This window comes from Alternaria burnsii (genome assembly GCF_013036055.1).
Source record: "Alternaria burnsii strain CBS107.38 chromosome Unknown 752, whole genome shotgun sequence".
NCBI lineage: Eukaryota > Fungi > Ascomycota > Dothideomycetes > Pleosporales > Pleosporaceae > Alternaria > Alternaria burnsii.
Genome location: NW_024066114.1, coordinates 431,858 through 458,486, shown reverse-complemented (window position 1 = coordinate 458,486; position 26,629 = coordinate 431,858). Strand labels below are relative to the sequence as shown.

At 49.9% G+C, this 26,629-nt stretch overlaps 13 protein-coding genes across 13 annotated transcripts; 4 read left to right on the top strand and 9 right to left on the bottom strand.

The window, feature by feature from the left end:
* Positions 1-1,706: 1,706 nt before the first annotated feature.
* Positions 1,707-2,171, top strand: GT037_006246 (uncharacterized protein; the record flags this gene model as incomplete). The annotated part of the gene is made up of 2 exons (XM_038931293.1): positions 1,707-1,911; positions 1,972-2,171. The coding sequence occupies 2 exons, from the start codon at positions 1,707-1,709 to the stop codon at positions 2,169-2,171; spliced, it is 405 nt and encodes a 134-aa protein (XP_038785790.1).
* Positions 2,172-3,408: 1,237 nt separating this feature from the next.
* Positions 3,409-4,255, top strand: GT037_006245 (uncharacterized protein; the record flags this gene model as incomplete). Its single annotated transcript, XM_038931292.1, has 3 exons — positions 3,409-3,507; positions 3,696-3,878; positions 3,959-4,255. 3 exons carry the CDS (start codon positions 3,409-3,411, stop codon positions 4,253-4,255), a joined length of 579 nt encoding a protein of 192 aa, XP_038785789.1.
* Positions 4,256-4,324: 69 nt separating this feature from the next.
* On the bottom strand, positions 4,325-5,143 carry GT037_006244 (uncharacterized protein; the record flags this gene model as incomplete). The annotated part of the gene is made up of 1 exon (XM_038931291.1): positions 4,325-5,143. One exon carries the CDS (start codon positions 5,141-5,143, stop codon positions 4,325-4,327), a length of 819 nt encoding a protein of 272 aa, XP_038785788.1.
* A 680-nt stretch (positions 5,144-5,823) lies between these two features.
* GT037_006243 (uncharacterized protein) lies at positions 5,824-6,893 on the bottom strand (the record flags this gene model as incomplete). The annotated part of the gene is made up of 2 exons (XM_038931290.1): positions 5,824-6,793; positions 6,847-6,893. 2 exons carry the CDS (start codon positions 6,891-6,893, stop codon positions 5,824-5,826), a joined length of 1,017 nt encoding a protein of 338 aa, XP_038785787.1.
* Positions 6,894-7,279: 386 nt separating this feature from the next.
* On the bottom strand, positions 7,280-8,965 carry GT037_006242 (mfs general substrate transporter; the record flags this gene model as incomplete). The annotated part of the gene is made up of 5 exons (XM_038931289.1): positions 7,280-7,436; positions 7,501-8,214; positions 8,263-8,557; positions 8,606-8,737; positions 8,788-8,965. 5 exons carry the CDS (start codon positions 8,963-8,965, stop codon positions 7,280-7,282), a joined length of 1,476 nt encoding a protein of 491 aa, XP_038785786.1.
* A 1,435-nt stretch (positions 8,966-10,400) lies between these two features.
* GT037_006241 (uncharacterized protein) lies at positions 10,401-10,895 on the top strand (the record flags this gene model as incomplete). The annotated part of the gene is made up of 1 exon (XM_038931288.1): positions 10,401-10,895. One exon carries the CDS (start codon positions 10,401-10,403, stop codon positions 10,893-10,895), a length of 495 nt encoding a protein of 164 aa, XP_038785785.1.
* A 539-nt stretch (positions 10,896-11,434) lies between these two features.
* On the bottom strand, positions 11,435-12,735 carry GT037_006240 (uncharacterized protein; the record flags this gene model as incomplete). The annotated part of the gene is made up of 3 exons (XM_038931287.1): positions 11,435-11,561; positions 11,950-12,497; positions 12,553-12,735. The coding sequence occupies 3 exons, from the start codon at positions 12,733-12,735 to the stop codon at positions 11,435-11,437; spliced, it is 858 nt and encodes a 285-aa protein (XP_038785784.1).
* Positions 12,736-13,705: 970 nt separating this feature from the next.
* On the bottom strand, positions 13,706-14,111 carry GT037_006239 (uncharacterized protein; the record flags this gene model as incomplete). Its single annotated transcript, XM_038931286.1, has 2 exons — positions 13,706-13,811; positions 13,894-14,111. The coding sequence occupies 2 exons, from the start codon at positions 14,109-14,111 to the stop codon at positions 13,706-13,708; spliced, it is 324 nt and encodes a 107-aa protein (XP_038785783.1).
* Positions 14,112-14,827: 716 nt separating this feature from the next.
* Positions 14,828-15,439, bottom strand: GT037_006238 (uncharacterized protein; the record flags this gene model as incomplete). Its single annotated transcript, XM_038931285.1, has 1 exon — positions 14,828-15,439. One exon carries the CDS (start codon positions 15,437-15,439, stop codon positions 14,828-14,830), a length of 612 nt encoding a protein of 203 aa, XP_038785782.1.
* A 710-nt stretch (positions 15,440-16,149) lies between these two features.
* On the bottom strand, positions 16,150-17,793 carry GT037_006237 (carotene 9-dioxygenase; the record flags this gene model as incomplete). Its single annotated transcript, XM_038931284.1, has 1 exon — positions 16,150-17,793. One exon carries the CDS (start codon positions 17,791-17,793, stop codon positions 16,150-16,152), a length of 1,644 nt encoding a protein of 547 aa, XP_038785781.1.
* A 1,121-nt stretch (positions 17,794-18,914) lies between these two features.
* Positions 18,915-20,228, top strand: GT037_006236 (uncharacterized protein; the record flags this gene model as incomplete). The annotated part of the gene is made up of 1 exon (XM_038931283.1): positions 18,915-20,228. The coding sequence occupies one exon, from the start codon at positions 18,915-18,917 to the stop codon at positions 20,226-20,228; it is 1,314 nt and encodes a 437-aa protein (XP_038785780.1).
* A 415-nt stretch (positions 20,229-20,643) lies between these two features.
* Positions 20,644-21,522, bottom strand: GT037_006235 (ribosomal protein s7; the record flags this gene model as incomplete). The annotated part of the gene is made up of 4 exons (XM_038931282.1): positions 20,644-20,961; positions 21,040-21,223; positions 21,330-21,370; positions 21,439-21,522. 4 exons carry the CDS (start codon positions 21,520-21,522, stop codon positions 20,644-20,646), a joined length of 627 nt encoding a protein of 208 aa, XP_038785779.1.
* Positions 21,523-22,137: 615 nt separating this feature from the next.
* Positions 22,138-26,175, bottom strand: GT037_006234 (uncharacterized protein; the record flags this gene model as incomplete). Its single annotated transcript, XM_038931281.1, has 6 exons — positions 22,138-23,649; positions 23,701-24,294; positions 24,876-25,006; positions 25,062-25,223; positions 25,281-25,526; positions 25,956-26,175. The coding sequence occupies 6 exons, from the start codon at positions 26,173-26,175 to the stop codon at positions 22,138-22,140; spliced, it is 2,865 nt and encodes a 954-aa protein (XP_038785778.1).
* Positions 26,176-26,629: the final 454 nt, after the last annotated feature.

The following is a 26,629-nucleotide window of genomic DNA, read 5'->3' as shown; positions in this document are numbered from 1 at the left end:
CTCCTTGCAACAAACCGAAATCCCAGCCGCCAACCGCACAGACTCAAATGGATGAAGTGGAAGGTCCATTGCCGTGAACAATATACCGTCAGGCGGAATACCGGATTATACAGACCGCTGGCCTCATGGGGTTGCAACTCAAGTAACCCTTCTGTTCACTTTCGTTGGCAAGCACTTTGTGATAAACACAACTAGGTCATAGCGTATAATCACATGGAAGAAATGGGAGGTTCATACATGGTTCAAAGTTCATTGCTCAAAGGCATATACTTCGAGCCTACGGGATGGCTTACGATCGCGGTCATCCACCTGGATTTGCACTCTACTGAGTATGGTATGCTCGAGGCTTACATCGACCTTGACACTTTGTTGGGCTCGGCTATGCTTGGTCTGGATAGCGATCGCACAGCATAGTGTCATTGGGAGACAGTCAAAGAATAGCGCGACTGAAAGATCATCCACAGCTACACTATCTGTGGCATTGGGGGGAGCAATAACGCAGTTACATGCTCATCTAGGGGTCCCCCAAATGAGTACTCAGCGGTCCTTTGGCTCTCCAGGTTACTACTTCTAAACCTCCCCTATTCCCAACATAGGCTCAGCTTCACAATCTGGTCAAAGAAGGCAATTTTCCAGGCGCATATCGCGTGCCTTTTGAGCAAATTGATGAGACAAAACTAGCTTATGTCTCGAGGGTACTTTTCAGACATCTGGAATTGCTGCATGAAAATCGAGGTTGAATAGCTAGAAGGCCTACAAGAGGACCCAGGATGACTTACTGCAGCGATGGAAACATCTTCTTACTGGTGAAGTACACTGGGCCATGTAGAATGGCAAATTCAAAGCCCGACTACCTAGAGGAAGATTAGAGAAACTACACACACCTTTGGTTTTGGGCCTTGTTTGGTCGTACGTCACAAACGACGTACAGTCCCGTCTGAATCCTTCAGGACATTCGACGTTCACGCCAATGCCCGCAACGGACCATACCTACCTTGGTAGTGTGGTCTCGCTACTGGCCCGCTAACGCTCCTACCCCGCTTTTCCGTGCGACACCAACGACTCCAAACGACATGGAAGATCTACGCATAAGTTCGAACAAGGCATCGAGTGATGTGCTTACATGTTTACCAGCCACGTAATCACTAGGTGTGGCTCTGGGGTTCCGATATGACCGGCCGATGATACTCCGGCTTCTACCACTATCGTTCGTCAAGTGAATGATCACGATGTCTGCGTCATCATTTACGCTCGACTGGTAGCTCATGTCTTGAGCTTCCGAGTATTGAGGAGATCTAAAGCTACTCCAAGCTCGGAGGAATCGCCTGGAAGGTCTTTGGGCCACATTCAACGACTTTGGCATTGATGTCCGGCTGCGCACGTACGCCGTTGGAAACAGTGCGGAGATATGATGGAGAGCCGGAAAAAGTTAACATCAAGCCATGGAAGCTCACACTCAGCTTAATTCATCGAATTCATTCCTCTTCTCGCCTTCGCTTTCGCCCCTTTCCGTATACGCTTCTGCAAACCGGTCCCGATCTACATTACTCACGTGACAGCAAACTTCACTGCGGATCCGCCTACCAAATTGGTACCCGAAACCCGACATCCTCCGCTATCCCAGACTAAGCTTATATCCACTACATTTGTACCTGCTATATTTGTTTCGCCATTCGCATCGCTATATTTCCTGTCGCATCACAACTATGCCTACTGCTACACGCTCTCTCGAAACGATGGTCCTACAGGCACACCGTGCGAAGGGTGTACGCTACCCAACAGCATCTCAGAAAGAATGTTTCAAGACTTGGTACTCGTACGCCCTTCGTCAAGGCGAGGTTACTAAGACTTCTCCGAAAGTCATCGAGGAGCACGCGAAGCACCTCAAAGAGATCAAGGAAGCCGCGCCAGGTGGGCGAACATATATTTAATGTATTATACCTCCCAACCAGTACCAGACCTTGACAGTAGCTGACTGGAACAAAAAGTTCGACTCACAGGTGTCTCACTCATGTTCGCGCAAATGCAACGAGCAGCCTTTCGTATTCTGCAGCCTCAAACTGGCAGATCAAATCGCTCGATCATTAATTCCTGATCCACAGATCTTACTTTTCCTTCTTCAAACCCTTCCTTGTTACTGGAAGACGTCTTATAATTTTCATTTCTGGTAGTAGACACATATACATTTTAATGATGCAATCGAGCTACTCCCCCAACCGCTATAGTCCTTGATATTGCCAATTGTGCGTAGCAGTGCAGATTACTTCTCATCGTATGTTGCTGACCTTTGCGACTCCAATGTATTGTTGATGGCAAATCGTTTCACAAGAGAAATGATTACCACAGCGTCATTGCAGCAAATAAAGTTTCAAGAACTCGCATCACTGAAACTTTGTAGGTTTCTAGACGTTCTCTTGATCATTGTAGACACCCGAGTTCGAAGCCCTTATCCTAACTCGATGCAGGGCAAATAATTGCGCATCAAGAAAAACCAGCTGTCAGAATTTCATGTCTCGTTTAGCTCATCATACAGAGCGTTTCGACTGCTATCTATCTACCTAGATCGTAATCAACATAGGAAGGGTAGAAAACCTTGTGCCAGCTCTTTGCTTCACAGCTTTGTCAATCAGCGCTTTCCTCTTTCTCTCCGACTAACTATCTAAAGCTATATCTAAACATACGCATTTTCAGTCACTGCAAAATCTTTTGCTGAGGATGTACGCTTTTATCGTCCTTTATAGTCCCTTGACAAGATGTTGTCTTGTGGGACTATGCTAGGTAGGTATAGACCAGAAGCATCATGTTTGGCCCTCACAGACAAACGATCAAAACAGGGAATAACTGGACTATTCATGGATTATCCACTGGAATCAGCGTCACTCGTTTCTTTCAGTCGCCAGTCCTTTTGGGTGAGTGCATATGAGTATTTTTGTAACAGTAGCAAAACTTCCTTTGCCGGCAGCGAAGTGATCGTGCGTCGTAAGCACACCCTTCAACGGCGAAGTGTTTTCCACGGACCAAGAATGCGGACAGACGGAAACTGGGGGTGGTAAGAGCGAAGCCTGAAGGCACCAATTCCTGGAGATGTGGTTCCCCACGCCACGAGCGGCTTGATACTATTGGGCCGAGGTTCTAACAGCGTCATGCAGGTACCCACTACAGGCGGGGTATAATTACACGCCTCATCCCAAAAGAGAGTCGTATCCCGAACAGCATGGAAAACGTCTAGAATCAAGTCGACATTAATCATTGCTTACCATACCTACGCTATTACCGTACAATTGATGATCTTCGCTACTGTGGTTACTTAAGCCTCCTTTCTGCTCCCATTGAATCGAGTACTACAGCATTACTGCTACAACCCACTCATACTTAACCCACGCATAACCACCATACCTCGCAATTACAATGGCGCCACCATCTTTTCGTGATCTTCTCGGCATGCCCGCTTCCACGGCCTCGACTAGCGACTCTGCTCTTCTTGTCATTGACGCTCAAAACGAATATGTAAGTTCTATCTCATAGCTTTCTAAAATTTGATCTTTCATCCCAAGTATTCTGAAATTTCGATTCCACCATTGCATAGACAGATTTGTTCGGGAAAGGATGCTATAATGCGTTGCAGGCCGTTCGATGCCTTTCTTGCTCACCCTCGCTTCTTGTCGACCTGCAGCATCGCTAATCCCACTCACTAGGCATCAGGTGCTCTTACCGTAACGAATGCTACGGCAAGCGGAAAGGTTATTGCCGACCTTCTCGACAAGTACCGCAAGGCCAACGGCAAGATCGTCCACATCCTACACCAAACACCGGAAGGTGCACCTGTTTTCACACCTGGCACCGACCTGGCAGAAGAATTCAAGGAGGTCAAGGCACAGGTAGGTGAGCCAGCAGGACATTTCTACTCATGTCTGCACAAGAAGAACTAAAAGCGTTCAAATTCTGACGTGCGTATCAGGACGGAGAAGAGAAGATACGGAAGAACTTCCCCGGATCATTCGAGCAAACTTCCCTCCACGAGACGCTTCAGAAGATGGGTGTCAAGAAGCTCGTACTGACTGGCTATATGGCACATGTCTGTGTGTCTACCACTGCCCGTGAGGCCTTCCAGAAGGGATACGAAGTCATTCTTGTCGAGGATGCTATTGGCGACCGCGATATTCCCGGCGTTAAGGGTGATGAGGTCACCAGAGTAGCGTTGGCAGAGCTGGCAGATGTATTTGGCACAGTCGTGAAGAGCTCCGACATCAAGTAATCGAATTGAAGCCAAGAAGTATAACCAATGAACCCTTTGAAACGACTGCCACAGAGCACGTGTGAATGATCAAGGCCCACCTAAAGCACCAACACCCCTCAGCACTGTCACAGTTTGCACGTACCTAACCCTTCCCTCTTCAACCCTGATCTCGTGGCTGTCTGGCCAAGACCCTAAGCTGTCAAACTGGCAACTGACCTGCACGCTTCCGATAGTCTCATCAATGACGTACCGTCTCATTCCATTCACTTTCTGACTTCCTCCGTGTGGTAGACTACCCCCGCAAGGATTCGTATACATGCTTCCTTCCACCCTTTCACACTGCGGACCCCAAGGAATAGTGTCGGCAGCAGTGGCATTTGTCCACATGTCGAGATATGCATCACCGATAGATCTGAGAAGGGCACGAGAAGGCTGCGATGATGCGGGAAGGGTGGACCAGGTTTCGGCGCGGATGTAGGATAAGGTCTTCGCAGCATCAAAAAACAGGTCGCCTGTTGTGGCGGCCACAGTGTCGATGGAGCTGATTGTTGATGTGTCGTTATCTGCATGGCGAATCTGTGTACCAACGACGTGCGGTTGGCTTCCAGATGTGCTGATCCACATTGTGTAGCTGGCGCATGCTGCAGTGTCGGCGGTGGAGCGGTTGAAATTGATGACAAAGGGCCTCGAAAGAAGACCGGTCGCAATAGCGGAAGCCCTGTTGTTTTGGAGGTATGTGAAGTCGGTGGATGTGAGGCTGAGAGTGCTAGGTTTACCCGCTACCTGAGCTGCTAAATACGAGTTTGCAGCCGAGAGTAGTCCTTCCCGCGTACATTCGGTTGATGATGTAGTCCCAGCGAAAAATATGACGACGGCTAGCAGCAGAAGGTAGGATCGATTGTGCATTTTGGCAGGTTTGCAAGCAAAACTCTCTCCAGGAGGCGCGTTCAGGAAACGCTGCGTTCCAGAGACGGAAACACATTGGCGTTAAATGGACCTTTCATGATATCAGACCTACAGTTAATGCGATTGCCGATGACCCCGAGATAATGGTAGTATTATGCCGGATATTGCTCCTTTTTCAAGGTTTCCATTTAACTGCATGCTTGTCAGTGGCACGCTCGAAGCGACCTAATATGCGAAGCTTTGAATAACAGAGTAAATTGGCCCTGGAAGCAAGGAGCGGTAGTTTCGGTAGTATCGTGGCTGGACAGAACCACCATCAAGCCTGTTATTCTTTAGGCAGACAGTGGTCATGATGTACCGCAGTAATTTGTGGGTTCCTCTGTGACGAGGTTTGCCCAATGAGGGGGAAGAGGCGGGGAATGGAGAACTGTGCTGCGTGTCGCGAAATTGACGCGTCCGCGACCCCACCGAACCCGTGTGAGCACGCTCCGTGGGGACCCTGTCGTCATCACTCAGAAGTCATGACGTGCCGGCAATTTCGACATTGAAGACGTGAGTACACTTGTACAGAGTGTGCAAGTATGTCTGAATTGGCTCAATTGACTTATCACTAACTCGTTACAGCATGTAGAGTTAAAGCCACCAAATGGCTCTGCTTGGCCCCACATCACGCGATGTCATCAACGCGGGTTACCTCGTCCGCTGCCCCAGCCAGCGAGAGCCCATATGCCCTTCACGACTGCATCCTCCCCGTCGCGACCTCGAAGGCTAATCTTGCCTTTTTCTAGTTGATACCATCGCAGTTCGCCGTATACTCCAACCAAAACATCTTTGAGCTCATCGTCCGGCCTGCCCTTCCACGCAGCTCCACCGCCGCCAATTTTTGTACAACAACGCTCAACTACTAGGTTCATGATCTCATGGTGTCTGGTTGGGTACGGCACTGGAGCCGGATAATGTGCAATACTCTGGCTAATGAGCACGGTATAGAGGTGCAGCAACGGAAAGTAAGACGACTCGGTTTGCCGAGAGGCTTCGATGATGTAGCGCCACGATATGTCTTCTTCGCCAATGGGTAAGCAGGCATTCGCGCGCCAAATCAGTCTGTTTGCACGTGGGTTTGTAGTCAGCCATTTCGGTAGTACAGTACCTGCGCTGGCTATCAAACGCGCAAGTCGAACCAGCGGAATGGCAAGACCAGTCGCTATATTGGGGCGGCCCAATGAGTCCCAGGATGCAGCGACGAGATTGTAGCAATCTAGGACAGAATCTTGTCTCCTGTCATCTGGCGCGTTGGTACCGAGTGCGGTGTTGATGAGGGCGGGGATGATGGCTTGGTCGAGGACGGAGGTTACTGTGAAGGCGCCGGTGGGTTCCCGCTGCCAGAGTACTTGCAAGCCAGACCATATCTTCAGCATGAGCGCATTCAGGCGTTCGGGCGGTTGGTCGCATAATGCTTGCCAGCTAGAGGCCACGTCGAAGGATTTGCGTCGTTTCAGCTTGGGGACCACTACATAACGGCAAGTTGGACAGGCGTTCGTGTTTCCCCTACCACGCTTGAGCCATTTCTTGATGCATTCATGGCCGAATATATGCTTGCAGGCAAGTGCCACAGGATGATGGGTCGCGCTAAAGTGGTCGGTGCAAATGCTGCAAGTGTCTGTGGGATGCAGTTGTGTATTGAGGAAATTGTCCATGCCTACTTCATGAGCTTGTGTAAGTCGGTAGAGACTGAGTCGAGCGACTCCATGCTAAGGGCTTGTAGCTGATAGAAACGTTGGCAACGACGCATCAGGTGCGTGAATCTGTTTGCAATCAGCGAGCGATTGTGAAGGAACAATGACATGTAAGTGTTGAATACGTGGTGAAACAACAGTAAGTTTGCGACTTCACTGCTCTCCGTTGAATTGACCCGGGGATCAACTGAAGACGCTAACTGATAACCAGGGAATCTGAGTAGCTTTCATTTTGCAACGAAGTTGTGCTATCAGGACGGAAGCTGTCTATCTGGACTGGTGATCGACTTGGTTGCATGAACTCTTGACTTTCTGGCTTTTCGATGATTACCTCTCACGACAGAAGGCTCAGATATCGAACGCTGAACACCTTCCACACTGTCAATGAGGCCTAGGGTGATCACGGCTTCCATCGCCAGCCTGGATGCTTCCACTCGAGATTAGTCACATCGCTTTCTGAGGGCAATGTGAGCTCCAGCTGCGCTTCTGCTTCCTTTTTGTCCCTCTTCTCATTGTCATGTGCCATCCATAATTTGGTACAGATCGCAAGAATAGTCCTAAAGTTTCGTGTACGGTGTAAGTATATGTCTCGTATGCAATTTGCAGAAGAATGTTGCTTACCAAGTCACTGCACAACCTAAGTTAATGCCGTTGCCGATTGCATAACGGGGAGAATCGCCAGGCAGATACGTCCAAGTCGCGATCAGAGCACCAACGTATCCGAAAAAGACGTTTGTACCAATTGCAATGCTTCGTGCGGAGTCGGATAGCACGTTTGCGCTCACTTGAGCGTTCGTCATTGCGCCTAACGAGAAACAAGTTGATGCGCAAAGGAAAACAGCCGCGTAACGCACACTCGCATTCATAGTCGCAAGGAAGATTGCGTATCCAACAGCCACGAATAATCCCGCAAGCGCAATCAAAGTCTGACGAGAGTTCATCCGCCAGCTCACGGCTGTGATCAGGATAGTGCAAATCACCCCGACAATGTATGGTGGCACTGTCAAGAGCTGTTGCTGGATAACAGACCGGCCTGGGTAGATGGTCCGAATGATGGTCGGCAAGAAAAATGAAATAGCTAAGACAGTGATACTGTCGAGCAGAAAGATGAACGATACCGCAAGTGTGACAGGATTGGAGAAGCCGCGTTTGAGCTTTGAGGCGTCGATTTTGTCAAGCAGCTCATCCTGATCGAGACGCTCAGACTTGATCCTGTCAATCACCATCCGCACTTCTTCCTCCGTCATCCAGCGTGCAGTCTGTGGACCGTCAGTCAGTGTGACGAAAGCCACCAAAGCAACAACCATGGTGACGATGCCTTCAATTGCAAATATCCTGTTGCTTGTTACCCGGCTGTCTGCAGCATTGAAGCGGCTTGCTTACATCTGCCAACCATGAAGCGAACCGACAGAGTCCAATTTTAGGATCGCCGAAGCGATCAAGCCACCGAAGGCTCCAGAGAGAGGTGCCATGGTTATCCATAACCCAAGACGAAACGTCAGCTCTGATCTTTTGTACCATCGTGAGAGGTAATAAGCACATCCAGGCATTACGCCAGTTTCGAATATACCCAATAAGAATCGAACAGCACATGCTTGGGCGCGGGTCTGTACAAAGGCTGTCGCTAAGGACATGGCACCAAAACCGAGCGAAGTGAGTGGCAAGAACCAACCAGGACCTGTTTTCGAATTAAACGCGAGCTAAGGAGTGTTGACGTAAAGCATACCGATCAGTTTGCAGCAAAGTGCCGCTGGTATCTCAAAGACAACATAAGACACATAAAACACCGACAACAGTATGTTGTAATCATAGCCTTCAAGCCCAAGATCCTTTTCTAGCCCAGCGAGACGGGCGTTACCTGTTTCCATTAGTCGATTGGTAGACTCGATATACGCAAGAGGAAGTTACCAATATTCGTGCGGTCGATGAAACACATGAGGTACAGCAAGATAACAGTAGGCAGAACAAAGAGATCGATTCTTACAAGCAGCCTTCTCTCACGGCGGCGCGTCGGCTCATTCGGATTCGTGTCATCGTGTCCCACGTCAACTCTCCTGGTTACTTCTCCGGCATTCTTCCCGTTCATATCCGCGAAATCTAGAACAATTTCCAAGGGAGAAAGAGATTTGGAAGCGATAGGGAAGCTCTCGCTATCAAGGCGGGGTATCTGCTTTGAAGAAACCAATACCGGCTTGCATGTCATCTGCGGCGGCGACTGCAGATCATGGTGCTACAGACCAGGGCTAGCTGCTAGCTGCAACGGGACTAGTGACGAATGAGGCATCTAGAAGAACCGTCCAGCAAACCTCGCGACATCCTCATCACTGCTATGCACCTAAGCTAAAACAACTCGGCACAATCACAAGATGTTCATTCCGCACTGCGTTCCTGCTAAAATCATAAAAGGGAGATCGTCACAAGCTCCGGCTCAGGGCGCACACCTTTCATTCAGCCTGGTCGACGGGACGCTCACTAAGCAGCATTTTGCGTCCTAGAACATAGTTCGTTATGCTAGCAATCCTCTTCAGAATTCACAAAAAGGCGTCGATGCTGAGACTTCAAGCTTGCAAGCTTTGTTTTCACCACGAAGCGAGTCTGCACAGCATGCACAACGCTCACGGTCATATAAGTCACATGCTCGCTACCAGCAGATAATTCTGGATCTTATCTTCTTCTGCGAAAGCCGATGCTATCGGTTAGGAAAACCCTTGCAGAATTAGCTCGAGTTTATTCGTGGACCATTATCTAGCTGCAACATGAAGGGCGGACAGAGATTCATGTGGTGGGCGTTGCTTGAGCGAAGAACCTTGTAGATGTTTCTTCTACATCTAAGCTTGGTAGTCTATAATATTGCGACTACAAGGTTCATTCAAGCTAATTTTCGGGAACCTAGAATGATCGACCAGAGTTTACTTGCACGAGTGTAAACGGCGGTATAGCATGTTAAGTTGGTCAGAACGCAGTCATCAAGCTTGTAAAACTCATTTCAGTCATATTTCCACAAATAGGCTGTTACTGTGGTACAAGTGAGTCACATTACTTATATTGAAATCCGCTGTAGATGGAACGGGCGAGCGAGACTATTCCATTAGTATGAGCGAGCACCTTGGTAACGTACTGACAGTACACTATGATTTGCCCAGACGGCGTATACTTATTGCGGTACATGCGATAAGAGGACTCTCTGATAGGCCTGAATTCTTGTTAGGAGGGTGTACCATCGCAGTCGTGATTTTTTTGACTGGCAAATATCTTTTTGTTAAACCAAATTGGCATTAGACAAAATGTAAGTGGCTCACCACCATGGGAAAGACTGGAACCATGGTTTTCGATATCAGGGAGATAATATATGGGTTTCATTTCTAAAAAGAGACGCAGCATTAGCACTTCTCATTCATCACATCCCAAGAGTATTGTTCAAGAATTTCTCACCAAAAAAAGAATGTGTCTACTCTACAACTACATTTAAGTTACATCCAAGCCCTGTCCAAGCCTCATCCGTAAGAAACACGAAATAGACCATGTCAAGCATTTTCAGCAAGATATTCGCCTTCTTCTCTTGGCAAAAGCCACCACCACCCACCTTCCGCATTACCGCACTCGTTGCACCCGCAACATCAGAACAGTACCGCTCCAACTCCAGCTTCTCACACGCTGATCTACTCGGTATCGAAGAAACAATCACATTCGATGTTGACTGCGACGTAATTCCGGAGCAGATCCGCTGTAGCTGCCTCACGTCCGGAAACGAATGCACCGCAAAATACCTAGAGGAACATTATGTGATGGAATGGGCTGCTGGTAGTATCATGGAGTATGAGGAGGTGGAAATTAGAGGCGAATTAGTGAGGAGGGAGAAAAGAGGACGACCTAGAATTTGGGAAGGATGGTGCAAAGATGGTGGGATGGTTTATTTGGGGCCAACGGAGAGAATGAGGTGTATTGAGGGTTACGACGAGCATCTCAGAGAGCAGGCGAAGATAGACGGAGCCAGGAGGACGAATAGTTGCGAATGATTCTGCAACTTGGTATCATTGTGCTGTGCATAGGCAAGCCGGGATGTTCGCGGTACCTATGTACCTAGTGTCAGTGTATCGTCATTATCACCGACCAAACATTGACGATCGTCTTACACAACGGTTTCGTTTGTCTCCAATAACCCTTTTCACACCGCGCGTCACGCGCGAACTCTGACTTCACAAAGTCTTTGTTCATCAAACACACACTCGATCTAAGCCACTTCTTCTTTATCACTTCTCGTACTGACGCCCCCAGGACTGCGCCACTTCATTTCGCGCAAAGCCTCAGGCGTTAATCGGTTGCTTGCATATATTGAAATCGGCTGAGTCAAGGCCACGGTGCGAAATTGAATATGTCGGTACCTTACTTTGATCCTTTAGGCGAGACAGGTAAGAGCTCAGGGTCGGTGAGAGGCTCGCATGTTGACTCCAGTTCAGAACCAAACAACACACGCTATACCCTGACAGTCGTGGTACCACCCAGACCACCGTCACGCTGGCTGCCCAGCATATTCAAGAATAAGCCATCTACCCACTCAAGCAATGCTGGCGCACACAAGCTGCCCGTATCGGATAACAACCCCCACCTCGACCTTTTTGAATTCAAAGACATCGGTGCTCTGGCCACCAAGACCATCACCATCATGAGTGCATGGTTTCCAGCTGAAATGAGGTGTGCGCATGTTCAAAAGGGACTGCTGTGTGGAGAACGCTGCTACTTTCTTGAGAAAGGCGGAGATGTGACAAGGTGGTGGTGTAAAAGGGAAGATTGTGAAGGACATGTGTACTGCGGACGAGTCATGACAGATGACAGAGGAAGATGTTGTTTTGGTAAGAAGGGAGGAAGAATGGTATGCTTGGAAAGGTGATCAAAGGTTATGCCCTTGACGAATATCTTCGAACACGAATTCAATGAGCAATAATGTAATAAGATGGTATTATAGTAGTGCGTACTAGGCGACGATGCGCAAGTATGTATAGGGTATTCGCTGAATCAAAACTTGTTCGAGATGCACGGAAAGCACTAAAGAATTCGCTCCGAAATCTTTACAGGAAGAAAGCAGCAACAGCGGCACCAAGACCGGCCAATGCCGGGACTTGGATCATCTGAGCAGCACCGGTGGCTTGCTCGGCAGAGCTGGAAGTTGGAGAAGCTCCGGAGCTGGCAGCAGACTCTGAGTCGGAAGTGGTGGCAGTGGCGGATTTAGAAGCTACAGAGGTCATGGCAGAGCGAGATGCTGTTGCAGAAGCGCTATCAGCGGACACTGACGCTGCTGCAGTCGCACTCGGAAGCGAATCGTCGCCTTCTGTGATAGTGAGGGGGATCATGGCGAAGTATCCATCGGGCAATACCATAGAGGTTTGAAGGGCAGCGTCCGCACCATCGGGGCAGAGGTCGGAGTAATCGGCGTCGGCGCACACAGAGCTCATCGCCTCATCGAGGCCCTTGGTAGTCATGGTGCAAGATGCTGATGCCTCATCGGTGTTCTTGCGTGAGCATTCGCCGGAGATTGTCACAGTTACGCCGTAGGTTGAAGCCGCTGCCTCGAAACCGTAGTAGGTATTGCCTCCAACAGTGATTGTCGCTGGAACATCGGCCTAATTGCAACGAATCAGTGAATGTCGTCGATAGCTTCAAGTCGTTACTAATTACCATTACATCCTCCATAGTGGCACCTGGGACATCCAAAGACAAGGTAGTGCGGTCATCGTTGACATTGATAACGGCACCTTCGTATGAGACATCGCCATCCGACAGACCCGGCAACCACATGGAAGTGGTTGTTGTAGCCGCAGCAGACGAAGCAAAAAGCGCCAGAGACAAAAGCTTAGACATTGCGATGTAGAAGGATGAGTATCAAGTCCAAGTGTTGGAACTGTTGTAAAGAACGAAAGACAGTAACGAGTGATGCTTGACAATGCAATGAAGACTCTTTGGCTGTGGGATATCCAGTCTACTTATTGGGGAGATTTGATGGCTGATCGCCTAACTGACAGCGCATGATGCGGGAGGCCTAACCCGTGCTGGCCCCCTGAAAACTATACGAGCCGCCTTTCCAGGCACACCGGTATCTGATGTGGTCTAGTTGCAGTCTATTTACGCGACTGTTGCCTGAAAGAAATTGCTTGTAAATTCTCCGCATCTGCTTGGGTGGAGCGAGGCATACTGTGGAGTGACGTTGATACCTAGGGAAGCCAAAAGCACGTACAGAGCCACGGTATGATGGTTTCAAGTTCCCATAATCATTCTGCAACACAGACTTATGGAGTAAGGCTTGGTTTGCCCATTTCTTATTTCTTATGTCTGCTGTCTTGATGTATCGGTGGTAAATGGCCTGTCAAAACTCCGCGCGCAAAAATTGACAAGCAACAAAGTTTGTGGCTTGGATCTTGTGGTCCATGCGTGTTTCGGAAGGCGCTCTCTGCGCCATTGGTAGCCATGTTAGCGAGACGGTAAGCAGGATCCTAACTGCCAGTCCTATGGACTTGGGGCGTTTGAGTAGGTCGCAACTTCCGAGGGCGTGCTGAGAGAAGCGTCTTGCAGATGTGGGTGAGCATTGAAGACTGGAAGAAAGCGCATGCACCAAGCGCCGCTGACATAATGAGAATTTCCACCTTCGTGAGCATACAAGTTTTCGGCACGACAAGCACAGAGACCACGTTCGACAAAGCAACGTTCAAATTACAACACAATAAGGGGTATCGCGCTCGAACAAACAATATAACGCAACACAAACGCCATCCCTGTGCCTCCCTGCCATGCCATCCAGGTAGAACAAGCCTGTCAGCCTAATACACCAACACCTCTATCCGCCGTCGTTCTCACGCCGTTCGCCGTTGTTTCCAAAGCTAAAGTTGCCGTAACTACTCGGTGTATGCGCATGGATATCGGGTCCAAAATCGTCAGGAAGACTTTCGTAGGAGTATCAGTCTTTTCTCCATCAGGCGCGAACCGTTTCATAAACAACCATCTTAGGAGTGTTCCTGATGGTACTGGGCGCCACGGCGCATACCACTCGAGAAGTTGTAGTCATCATCGTCGTCGTCTCTTGCGCGAAGGAGCTCCTTTGACCAACCCTGGAAGGGCTTTTTGAGCGCCGCTCGCAAGGACGAGGGAGTCGCAATCGCATGGTGTTGGCTCAACGACGAACTCTCGACTGGCGCTGTCACAGAAGAGCTGCGACTCGATGGCTTAGAGGTTTGTGCGACCATGTTGAAAGTTTAGGTGAGGCTAAGATTCGACGATTCGATGTATTGGAAGAATGTAAGTATGATAGGAATATTGATAGTTGCTAATGTTTGCTTGATCGATGAGCGACTTGCTTCAGGCTGCTGGTAACGGCCTACTATATACTCCTGTTGTCGCAAAGTCGAAACCCATCGGTCCCAACAATTGTACCGCCGAGCCATCGCCGAAGAGCCTCACTCGAAAAGACAACAATTCTTGATAAAGATGACCCACTGAATTCATACATATTCCAGACTCTGGTCATGGTGATTGGTCGAAAATTTGACTTTCTCGATTTAGTCGGAACGAATTACTGAGTCTGTGGCAATTCGGTCACAACTCGGATTTTCGGAGATGATCGGGGAAGCTGGAATCGGGGTACTTCGGAATGCACCAGTCTTAGAAGTATTGCCAAGGACACCAGACAATCGCAAGCTCGTCAAGACATGGCCAATTGGGGATCAAGCATTCGTCTTCTCTACTCTACACAGGTTTGAGTTTTTTTTTTAAGAAAAAAAAGTCGATAGATAGATCCGCCTTAACGACCTTTACCCACAGGCACACCTGCCGCAATGATCATTCGCGACCGCTTAAACAGATTCAGTCATCTGACGATAAACTCATAATACAACTGTGGGAGACTATCTTTCTGGACCGCTCTTAGCCTCGTCGTTAGGCATGAGTACCAGATGTGCATACCCTAATCGCTCATTGCGATGATTGCCGCTATCCGTCTCATAGCACCTGAAAATTGTGCTAGGTCTTGCTGTGCCAGATCGTTGGTAGTTGTAGCTGTACGCTGCGCGGTGGTAAGGGCCCTTCGTATATTCGACAGTTCGAGTTTCCTTATGTCGTCAGTCGAGTCGTCTTCTTCCTGCTTTGCTTGCTTGATCTTATCCGCGATTCGATCCATTTGGAGTAACGACTCCTCGATCACGGTGTTATATCTTTCAACGAGAGATTGTAATAACTCTAGGTATGTATACAACTCTTTGGATTGTGCACTCAAGATAAACTTAGTACGACACATGGGGCAGGTTGCGTCTTCATCTTTGTGAAGCTTTGTGTGCAGCCAAACATATAGGCAGAGTTTGTGGAAGACATGAGGCGATAGACATGTCTTGGTCTGGACTATGGCCCTAGAAGAAATAGAGGACGATTGGTTGACAATATTCGACGGATCGGCCTCCTCGTCGCAACCGCAAATGTCGCATTCTTTACCGTGCACGACGTAATAATCTTCCTGGAGGTCATCTACACTTTCATAAAAAAACATGCTCAGACTCAGGCCGGTTGCAGTATCGTCGGGCATGTCGAGTATGATCGAAGATTGGTCGAGCTGTAGGGTCGCAGGCTACAGGTGTACGTTGAGAAGAAAGGGTTGGCAATGTTAATAAACGAACTTCGTAACGTGTGTGAAAAATGTAAGTCACGGCTGTGGACATTCTCTAGGCTGCCATTTCACCTCTGCCAGACCTTCCAAGATACAGTGTTCATACAAATAAGCCCCTAGCCTTTGACACATATCTACCGGAGCTCGGGACATCCAATAAGACTCGAGTAATTCACAAGTAGTCTTCGATATCACTTTCCATATTCGGTGCCTCCTGTAGTCTCAGCGCAGGATCGACCTCTGAGAAAAGCCATAGAGCTTTACTAGAACGACGACCTACAGACGACAGCTGGATTTTGGATTTCAACTCACCGGCATATCTACTGCTTATAGAAGTCTTTCTTCTAGACCAACCAAACCATAACTTGTAGGCGCAACGAAATAATAGGTTTGCACCAACACCTCTACAAAGGAACGTGGCGAGAAGTTAACACGCTCGATCGACAAGAAAAATGCAAAGGACTCTGGTTCGCGATATTGAAGTGGATTGAATGTGATGCGCATCTTTCTGCACTGAGCAAAGTTTGAATGAACAAATGCCATAACAACGGAAAATTGTCCTTGTGAAAGAGTAACTAGCGAGAGGTAAGATTGCACGACATAATGCTTGCGCTGCGTAGTTCCACCGCTCATACGTCACCTCTGTACATCCTATCCGACTCCTTGAACGTCCCATGAAATCCGAAGCTCATCGGACCCGCCATCTCTGCTCTTCCCATCTCCGTCAAATCCTTCGCCCTCAGTACGAGTAAGTAGCTTTTTTCCGCATACCCATCCAAAACCACACTCAGCAACACGCCGTCATCTTCCTCCATGCCTTCCGGGTCGGCAATGAAGATGGCTTCACCAGGCGTGTGACCCTCTTCTTCCCAATATTTGACTTCTTGAGTCTTGTTGTCGAACTTGACGAGGCCGTCGAAAAAGGAAGATTTGAGACGGTCAGCGCAACCGTATGTGTAGCGGTGGCGTCGTGTTAGATATGCAGGGTTCAACGTGGGCAACTCCATCGACTTGAACTTCTCAGCCTGGAACAAGAGCTCAGCGGGCATGGGAGTAGGGACACCAGCGTCAATGCTGGGAAGACGAAATTGTGCCTGCATCGGTAAAGCTGTCATACGCTTCTCACCTTCGTACTCGCCCGTGTCGATGGAAGAGATGAGATTATCGTAGTAGAAGCGCTTGACAACATCAAGGTTCTCGAACATGCTGAGCTCGGTGATGATGTCTGTTTTGGTGGGATCAGAAGCTGACGGTTCTTCCCAAGCGTTGATACTGTGGAAGCAGAAGAATGCTTTGCTTTCGTACGTTGCTATGAGTCCTTTGCCCTGTCGCCGATCGACGACGTACCACGTAGCTTTGGTATTTGGGTCGAAGGGTGCCATGGCATCAATGACGTTTTTGTGGTACATGAGCGAAATGCCACCCCATGTGATATGGCTGTTCCAGACACAGAGAACGACGTAATTCTCTGTTAGAAACAATGAGTGGATGTATGCAGGCGTTCCATGGAAGGTGGCGAGGATGTCTGTCTCGCCAGACGATGCTGAAACACGAAAGATGCGGTAGGTGCTCTTATAACCAAATTCCAGGTTGAAGTTGAACATGTCACCAGTCTTGGGGTCAGACTTGGCATGAGCAGCGGAGAAGGGCCCTTTCAGTTCTGGATGGAGAGATTTCTGGCGAGCGTAGCCCCGTGGTTCCAAAGTTTCAGGGTCGATCTGCTTGACCTCGTGAGAATCCGTTTTAACATGTAAAGTGTCGATGCCGTTGGTGTGATTGTTTGTTGTAGGTCTCGTAGCTCCAGGCAGTTTGTCACCTCCTGGCATATTGATTGACAAGGTAACACCGACGTTATGTTCGCTTGGTATTGATACGAACATGCTCATAACTTTGCTAAAGAAGCTTTCGCATAGATCTGAATGCTTTGGGCCGAACGTGGTACTGTCGAGTCTGCCGTTCTTACGGACCATCTCAAGGTATTCATCTACTGTGCGTCGAGAGCGGTATGTAACCTTCGGTGGACTGTCCGCAAGGGGAGTGGCGTCTATTTGGAAGCGATGAACACACGAGAACCCATCGAACCAATGCTTTGCCGCCCAGACCTTTCCGTCGTCTGTCTTTGCCTTGTAGCCGAGCGGCCCTGTTCGGTAAAGTACACCCGCAGCATATTTGGGGATGGTGCCCTTGACAATGAGTGAAACGGGTTCGTTCTCTTCGTAGTTCGTGTCGAAGCCTGCCGTGTTAGGCCAGACATCTGTTGTGGCGACGACCATGCTGATGTTCAATTTCCCTACCGTACTGCGCGTGCGTGCGTGGTAACACAGAAGATTAGGTGTCTTACGGTGCCTTGAGGGAGGTTGGGGAGGGTCGTAGAGAGTACTGAAGCTTAGCTCGATCGTAGGGTCAGAGAGGTGGCAACGAGGCAAATAAAGCAAGTGCAAAGAGAGAGCAATAAATAGGCAGGTGCAGCTTGAAACTTTTCCAGACTGGGAGACCTAGCTACAAAGAGTTGATTAACCTTATTGAGTAGCTTGGCTAGAGATATAGAGGAGATTATACGTTTTAGCTTCCTCGAACGCAGCTGACAGTGCGGATAGCCTTATATGCGGGGCGGCCCCGGCTCAACCTTTCCGTACGTATCATGAACGCGGTGAAATCACAGTCGCAATACATTCCTCAAGACAACGTTGCTGGTGGCTTGAAAGGCTAAGGGAACTCGATACTTGGTCAGGAAATAACGATCGCTCACACTTCTTCGCTACTGCATAGAACAGGACAAATAGACACCCCATTTTCTTCGCGACTGGGAGCAAATCTCTAAGAAGATTGGATTTAGCCGGACCCCATGTCCTTCTTTCACGTGCAAATCTATACAATGTGGTTGTTACACTATTTGAACTCCTATCTTTCACACCCATGCGGGGTTTCACGGATCCAGGCCCCAGGTCTGGTCGGTGATGAGATCAGATCGACCATATAGAAACCGTGAGGAGACGACAGGCGTAGAGAATCAGGTTTTCATTGCGCGGACTTCTCCAGGCGTCGTTTCATGCTGACCTAGAAGCCCCGTATGGGTTGATAGTTGACCCACACCTTACGTGCGTAGGTTAAATAATGCGCATTTCGCAAGATACTCCCTATGGAGATGCCGACGCTTAGCAGCTATGCTTGGTCATTGCTTTGTTGACATTCTCTGCTGCAAGATCAGAAAGGTTGTATGAAAATTATGGAAGAGAGAATAAGCAGGATATGCGAAATAGTCATGAAGACATTCCAAGCGACACTTCAGGCGGAGAGATGCCTGATCGCCGAAGATGTAAGCTAGCACCAACGCAGCACTAGCTCTCAGCCCTATGGCGGGCTTTGGCAGTTGCATCATCAATTTGGACTCAACATGGTCTTTCGCACGAATCACATCTTCGACGCCACAACCACCATTATCATTGCACAACCCGCGGCCAGTCCAAAGATTTCAGAAGTCACTCCGCCTTTACATGGACCGTTAGCGGCTGTCAACTACTGCCGAACGGCCACCGCGCGCGAAAAACCCCACTCCAATCTCTTGACCAAACACTTGCTCGACTCACAAACCTCGTCTAAACAAGCACAAACGTCCGCCAACATGGGAGCCATAATATCTCTTCCTTTCACAGTTCTCAACCTCCTCCTACCATTCACGCGATCTGGCACACCTCTGTCGCAAGATCTCTTACATACAGCAGTCCTATGCGGCACATTATATTTTGCCCCACAAATAGGCGAATGGTACAATGCGCAACGGCAAGCAGCAGGGGCAGGGTCAGGTCAAAGGGAAGACAATGAAGATGCGAATCGCGCAGTTGAGCCAGCGGGTAGAAATCAAGAAGATGCACAAGAACAAGAACAGGGCGAACAACTCCCCCTAGACGAGCGTCTGGTCCTGCAAGACGACGGCACAGAAGCCGCGCGACCACCTCGAGCACCCACACCACCGCCTCACCAGGCCCACGTTGAAGACCTTCCTGAACTTCACCATGCCCAACGACACAATCACGAAGAACGAGAAGTCCAACTACCCGACGATGCCTTCGCTCCCGGCCCCGCAAACCCCCCACCACAACAGAACGCGAACCGCCCACCCCCAACCCAACGAGTAGTTGGCACCAAGAAAGCCAAATCGCTTGCTCGAAAAGACCAACAGCGCGCCTACAATGAGTGGCTCCGCTCCGAAGCTGAAATGCGGCGCCTCCAAGAAGCCGAAGGCCGCGAGGAACGCGAGGCAGCTTCTGCAGCAGAAAAGGCTCGCCGAGCAGCCGTAGAAGAAGAAATTCGGGAAAGAGCGAGACAAGAACGGGAGGAACGAAAAGCAGAGGAGAAGAGGGAGGCCGAGCTGGAGGCTGCGAGAAGGGAACGGGTAATTGCATTTGTGAGGGACAAGATGAGGCAGAAGGGCGCCGTTGATCTCGTGGATGCGGCGTGGAATGAGGGCAAGGACAGGCTCTGGGTTGAAAGATTGGTCAAAGCAAGCGGGCTTATGCAGCAACTGCAGAAGGAAGGGGGGCATGTTATGATTACGGGGCAAGATTGGCTTGTCAGGATCGATGGCGATGTCATGGAGAGAGCTTATGCGGAGGCTGAGCAACTTGGAGAGAGAAGTGGCGGTAAAGTCAGCTTCGAAGAGTTTGGAGGGATAGTAGAGAGGACGGTCTTGGGCAGGGCGGCCGCTTAGACATGTACCCAACGTTGAGCACGATATACAGGTAGTAAGTGTAGACATAAGATACCCATAGATGATTCTGAATAATACACTCGAGTCTATCAACATGGCATGCACGGCGAGCGCCATGGCGGTGCCAATGGAGTGAATCTTCACTGCTGTCGAGATGCCTTCAAACAGCGAATCTGGTCTCTTCCAGCCAGTCTGTGACCATCAACATCACCTCGCACGCAACAACGGCTCATCTGAACGTGGTATCGTATTGTCCATTTTTGTCATGCAACCATGAAAGAGGTCTTATTCGCCTAGGAAAGCCATGCCATGCATAAGATCCCTCATCCCGTCCGATCAAAATACGACCAGAACAGCCATTCGAAAGAACTCCTCCCAGAGACACCATGCACACCCATACAAAGAACGCACGCCTTTATCGGTTGGACTTGGCGACACGCTCGAGCTCATCCTTCTTCTTGATGGCGTACGAGTTGCTGCTTCCCTTGGCAGCGTTGATCAGCTCCTCAGCAAGGCACTCGGCAATGCTCTTGACGTTGCGGAAAGAGGCCTCACGGGCACCGATGGTGAGGAGGGAGATACCCTGGTTGACACGGCGGAGGGGAGAAACATCGACGGCCTGGCGACGGACGGTACCGGCGGAACCGATACGGGTGGAGTCTTCACGGGGACCGCAGTTGACGATGGCATCGACGGCGACCTGGATGGGGTTCTGGTCGGTCATGATGTGGATCTACGATTGTCAGCCATCTCCTTGGGGGCATTGCATGCCACTTTCGCGATTCGAAAATCTGGCAGGTCATAGACGTACGATCTCGAAAGCGTGAGCAACGATACGGACAGCCATGAGCTTCTTTCCGTTGTTGCGGCCGTTCATCATGAGCGAGTTGGTGAGACGCTCAATGATGGGGCACTGGGCCTTCCTGAACCGCTTGACGGCATATCGGCCGGCGGAGTGTGAGATGTAGACAGGCGAGCGGATCTGGATGTAGTCGCTGCGGCTTCAGTTAGCCGAAGGTCTCGCAGCGCAATACAAAGTATCCAATGCCACCATTGTCCCTTTATGTAGGTATGCGGCGCGATATCGTGGGGGAAACGTACGTCAATGAGATGTCGCGGACCTCAACCTCCTCGTAGGACCACTGCGAGCTGTTAGTTTTGTGCGTGTGAGCGGAAATCGCAATGCGCCTGCCTTGTTGAACAGCTTAACGCTGCCCTGCTCGTCGGTGACATCCTTGGGAAGGATGTTGATACCGGTGGGGTTCTCGACCTCGATTTCTCCGTTGTCAGACATGATTGCGGTTGTCGGTGTGGGAGGGAGAGAGAGGGATGGGCGTCAAAGTTCGTAGTCGCTGTCGATGAATACTGAAGTCAGTCCTTGGACTGGTGGGCATCGAATTTCGAGCTCGCTTGGTCCGCCAATGGTGCGCTAGTGGGGCTTGGCGGCGTTGCACGCGTGCCGACCATCTCCTCCTCCACGGCTTCTTGTGCAAGGAACATCACTCTTTTGATTTATTGTCACATGCAGGCCATGCAGGCACATGCCCACAACTAAGTCAATAGTTCTTGCCGCCACAGCATTTGCATACATTCCACAACCAATACATTATAAAAGCTTGAATGCTAAGAGCGGAAGATGACCATACTGAATTACAATATCATAAGAACTAGCAAAAAGCACAACTGTGGTATATAACGCAGTCACTGCCCGTCCAAAGCCAACCATGCATGCATGTAAACCAGACGCCAGGTAAAATTCAAAATGCAGCAAGAGCCTCCAACGCCATGCAATGCCGCTAAGCGCAAGGTAAAGTCGCAACAGGGAAAATCAATAGTATCACGACTCTCGCGGCGCTCTCGTCAGCAAAGCAGCCACCAATCACTCTCTGAAACTTCCTCTCTGGAATGCTCATCTCAGCTTTCGCGATACACTGCGGACGCGGGTCACGGGTGCACTGATGTCTCTACGATCCTTCGCGCCCTCGACCATCTGCTTCATTGGCGTTCCGTGACCAGCGGCCATGCTTCTAGCACGTCCCCTACGTTCACGAATGGCTGCGAGGGCGGCTTCGCGGTCGATGCCTAGCTTGTTGAGTGACAGTTCACCTAAGACAGGTGTCTGTGTATTAGCCGCAGCATGTGCGACGGTCGAAGGAGTCATAGGCCCCCGACCTGGCTTGAATGCTGGAGTGGCAGGAGAGAAGTGAAGAGGGATGGTAGTGGTGGTGGTGATTGTGCGAGTGAGGTATGGTGTTGCTGGACCGGTAGGCTCCCGGTCTGGCGTCGGTGGTGACATGTCCTCATCTTCACTGTCATCCACGGCATCTTCATGGATACTGATGTCTACAGCCTTGCTCTCCCTGCGAGCAGGAAGGACAAAGTCTACCCTAGACGCTGGACGAGACTGTGGTAGCGACACTTCAGTAGGAATGACTGAGTTGCGCATGTGTGCCACCTCCATCGGTGCATCAATCATCTCCACCGCAGGCGTTGGTTCTGCAGGTGTTGCCAAGTCTGCTGATGGGCGCGACTTCATCGGGGAGGGGACAGAGCGGAAGGTTCCTGTGTCAGGAGAGAAGGCGACAACGGTCTCTGGTTCCTCAGCCTCTGTCTTGACTGCGACGTCCTCTGGCGGTGTGATGGGTCGCTCGTTTTCAACAGACTCTTGCTTGATCGCTACGTCTTCCATAACTTCGTCTCCGTGGTTGCTAGGCGGAGGTGTGGAGATGGGTAGCGAGACCTTGATGCGCTGCATCTCATCTTCCAGAGAATTGTCGTGGATGTATTGCTTTCCACTGTTCTCAGCAATGCGGCAAGAACAGCATTGGAACTGGCATTCCATCTTCATGAAGTCGATCTGTTCCTCAGCGCGCTCTCGGGCACGCCTCTCTGCTGCCAGCTCCTGCTGAACAAAGCGCAGATCAATTGCGTTCTTTTTTGGAGACACGTTTTCCTTGTCGTCATCTTCACGCGAGAGGTTACGTGGCTTGCGTGGTGATCGAACGGGTGACGCGAATTCATCGGTCTCTTCTGCATCGGCGGATGGGAGTGGAATTTGGCCTTCGGCAGCGATACGCAAGACTTCCTCCTCTTTTAAGCTTGTCTTAAGAGCATCGCGTTCTCCTTCTACCAAGCCTAGCTTTTCTTTGAGTGCCTGCACTTCTTCGTTCAGTCGGTTGGAGACAGTCTCGATCTCAAGTTGCAGATTGTACACGTCGTTCTTGTACTTGGCAGCTTCGTCGGTCTTGAACTTAACATCCGACTCGGCCCGCTGCAAGCTACGCTGAAGCCCCTGCATCTTAGACTGGAGCTGTGGTATCATGGCAGAAGTCCGTAGCTTCTCGTTGTTGGCTTCCATGAAGTCCTTCTTGGCGTGACGATATTTGCCCTCATAAACTTGGCTACGGCGCTCTGCTTCCACCTGAAACCCATTAGTAGCTGACATGGAGATGCAAAGGTATGATAGACTTACCGCTCTGGCTCGATCACCCCTCCACTTCTCTTCATTTTCCTTAAAAATCTTCTCCCATTTCTTGATGGCAGCCTTGCTCGCCTCGCGCTCCTTCTCGTATCGTTCCTTGGTGATAGCCTCTCCGAGAGAACCACTCGCGTGTTCGAGTTCGTTCTTCAGCTCGTCGATGCGGATGTCGCGTCGGCTCAGAGCCATTTCCTGTTCTCGTTCCTTCTTGGCATGTTCTTTTTCAATTTTGTTCAACTTCTCGGCATGTCGTATTCTCTCCTTGTCGAGCAGGTCTTTGAACCGCTTGCATGCTTCTCTTGGGTCCTTAACCTCGAGGTTCTCGAACATGCCGGTAAGTGCTGTAACGGAGACATCAGAGTCGGTCCGGCGGTGTGTGTGTCGTAGCGGCGAGTGAGGACGGAGGTTTGGCGTAGATGGTGACAGGACCGGAGACGATCCTCTGGAGTCGCCAAAGGGAGATCTTGAGCCTGCACCGCGGTCGGGGCTGGCGGGAAAGATGGGCATCCCAGGCGAGAAGGGAGCCTTGTTGGGCGAGAGAGGAGGAGGGGGATCCATTGGGACCGGGGATTCTTTGAGGCGCGCCAACTTGACGGTTGGGGAGGGTTATGTATGTTGTTGAGGGGTAGCACCTGCTATGAGTCTGGTTTGGACTTTGGTAGTCTAAGGAAGTTGTGCAGCACGTCTATGTAATGTGCGATGGTGCGAGCTCAGACGATAAATGTAAATAGCGCTAGCCAGCAACGCGACGCCACTTCCCTGCACCATGGCAACCCGCACGGACCAGTCTGATCCGCGAACCCCACGTCATATTGTTTGACCGTTTCGACAAGCTGGGGGTGGCCCCTGTGGTGTAACAACGGTCAAATGCTACATGTGAGGAGGCGCCTTCTACTGGCAACGCAAGACGTCATGTTGGAGGCAGTCACTTTGCTGTAATTCACAACACGTACATCTCACCTACGACGTAGATAAACAGACCGTCTTCGTGGAACATAATCGGGAAAGCGAATGTGAGTGTATTGAGTAGGCTTCCTTAAGACCATGACAAACCCCATCAACCATAACATTACCTCGATAGCAATATGGGAAATAAATGAAACACCGCGAGCGCTCCTCTCTCACGCCTATTGCAGCTCCTGCCGTCGCTCCCCGTCTTCATGTCAGACGCTCATGTAAGCGACTCCGTTTGGCGCTATGCCATATTCTCCAGTCGATTGAGCAGGCGTAGCAACCACATCCGGGGTTGTGGGTAATGACACGGCGCTAGTGATCATAGTACCAGGCGTAGCTGAAGAACCTGAAGTGAAGTTAGCATACAAGCTATTCTGGACAAAAGCAACCAGATCACACACCGGATAGTACAGCGCTAATTGGACATGGTGTCTGTGTAGCGTTGGATGAAGTGTACTGAATATTCATGGTTCCTAGTACCGACGGAAGAGGCGAGCTGGGAGCATAGACTTCTACTGTAGAGCTCCCCGCCAGAGTAGAAGTTGCAGGGTAAACGGCAGAGTCTGTGCGATGTCAGATGTGTTGGGTCATATCTATCCCTGGCGGGCGGATTGACGAACCCAATGTATTGGAGATGTAGATACTGTTTTCCATTGCATAAGTCGTGGCGTTGCTATGCGGCATGTACTCTGTTCCATGAGCTGGTGATCTAGTATACCCTGTCGAGATTGGTATGTAGGCTGTTGGTACCGTGCCTGTCGCATACGTATTGTGCGATACTTGTGTTCCTTGGAGAGTGAGCGAAGCAGTGGGATAGGGCGCTACGGATACAGTCGCGTAGTTGGAAGGATATGGTATAGGGGTGTCTGCAAAGACGTCAGTCATCCATATACAAAGGAAGCTTGTCACGAAGATCGAGAAGAGCAATGAACGAGACGACAGTCATACTGAAAGTGCTTGAAACCACAGGGCCATGTCCCCCAACATGGCATACACTGATGCTTGTAATAGGTGTTATAGAAGAATACCCTGATATAGCCGGGATCTCTGGAGGTGCTACAGTCGGTTCAGTGGGGCGAATCATGGTACTGCTCAACACGATCGGGCTCGGCGAAGGGTTTGTAGGATAGCCTGTCATCATGTTAGCTATTGGAAGTTGACGTTATCATGGTTCTCGTGACCATATATCGTGCTACCATCGCTTATAGGACAATGACCAGTTTGCAAGGCGAGTGACGCGATGCCCGAGCCAGCGACTGTCACTGTCGCAGTCGAAGAAGTGGCACAAGGCGTACTCGAAGTCTCAAGACCTATATCAGATGACCTAGCCATGGTTGTCGGATAAGAATATCCAGTACCATGGCTCTCTGAAGGGCAGTGGTTTTGGTCACCGCCTTTGTAGACATCTAACGCAGGGACTGAATCATGATGGCTTCTGGGAATGACGAGAGCGGATGCGAAAGCGCTGGTGAGCACGACTCCAAGGAGTGACGTCTTGAAGAACCAAAGTCCCATGGCGTAGATCGTGCTGCGGTGATTATTGGATCTGGGCTGAGTGATAGAAATGTGTTTTGATCAGAGAATGAAGGACATGCAGGAGTTACTCGAGGTTAGACTCGAACATTGAGTGCCATACATATACCTCTATAGACCGGAGGGCTTCAAGACGCCTCATTGTACAGTCGCGCCGGAATCTGCAAACTTGTAACATTAGACCCATTCGTCCCTACACTATCCCCTTGTGTGATTGGCTAGCGGAAGGATCGTTCTGTGACAATGTGCACTCCCAAAGAATCGTGAGGGAGGCGTACTTATAATCGCCCCAAATTGTAGAACAAGAAGAGAGTATGGAGTTGATTGTTCTATGTACGAAGGAGAAGTCCCTTGTTTATATAGGGACGAGAGAGTACGCTAGTGAGTGAATGTAAGTGGATCACGTGAGAGGATGCAAACCAACACAAATCGGGTC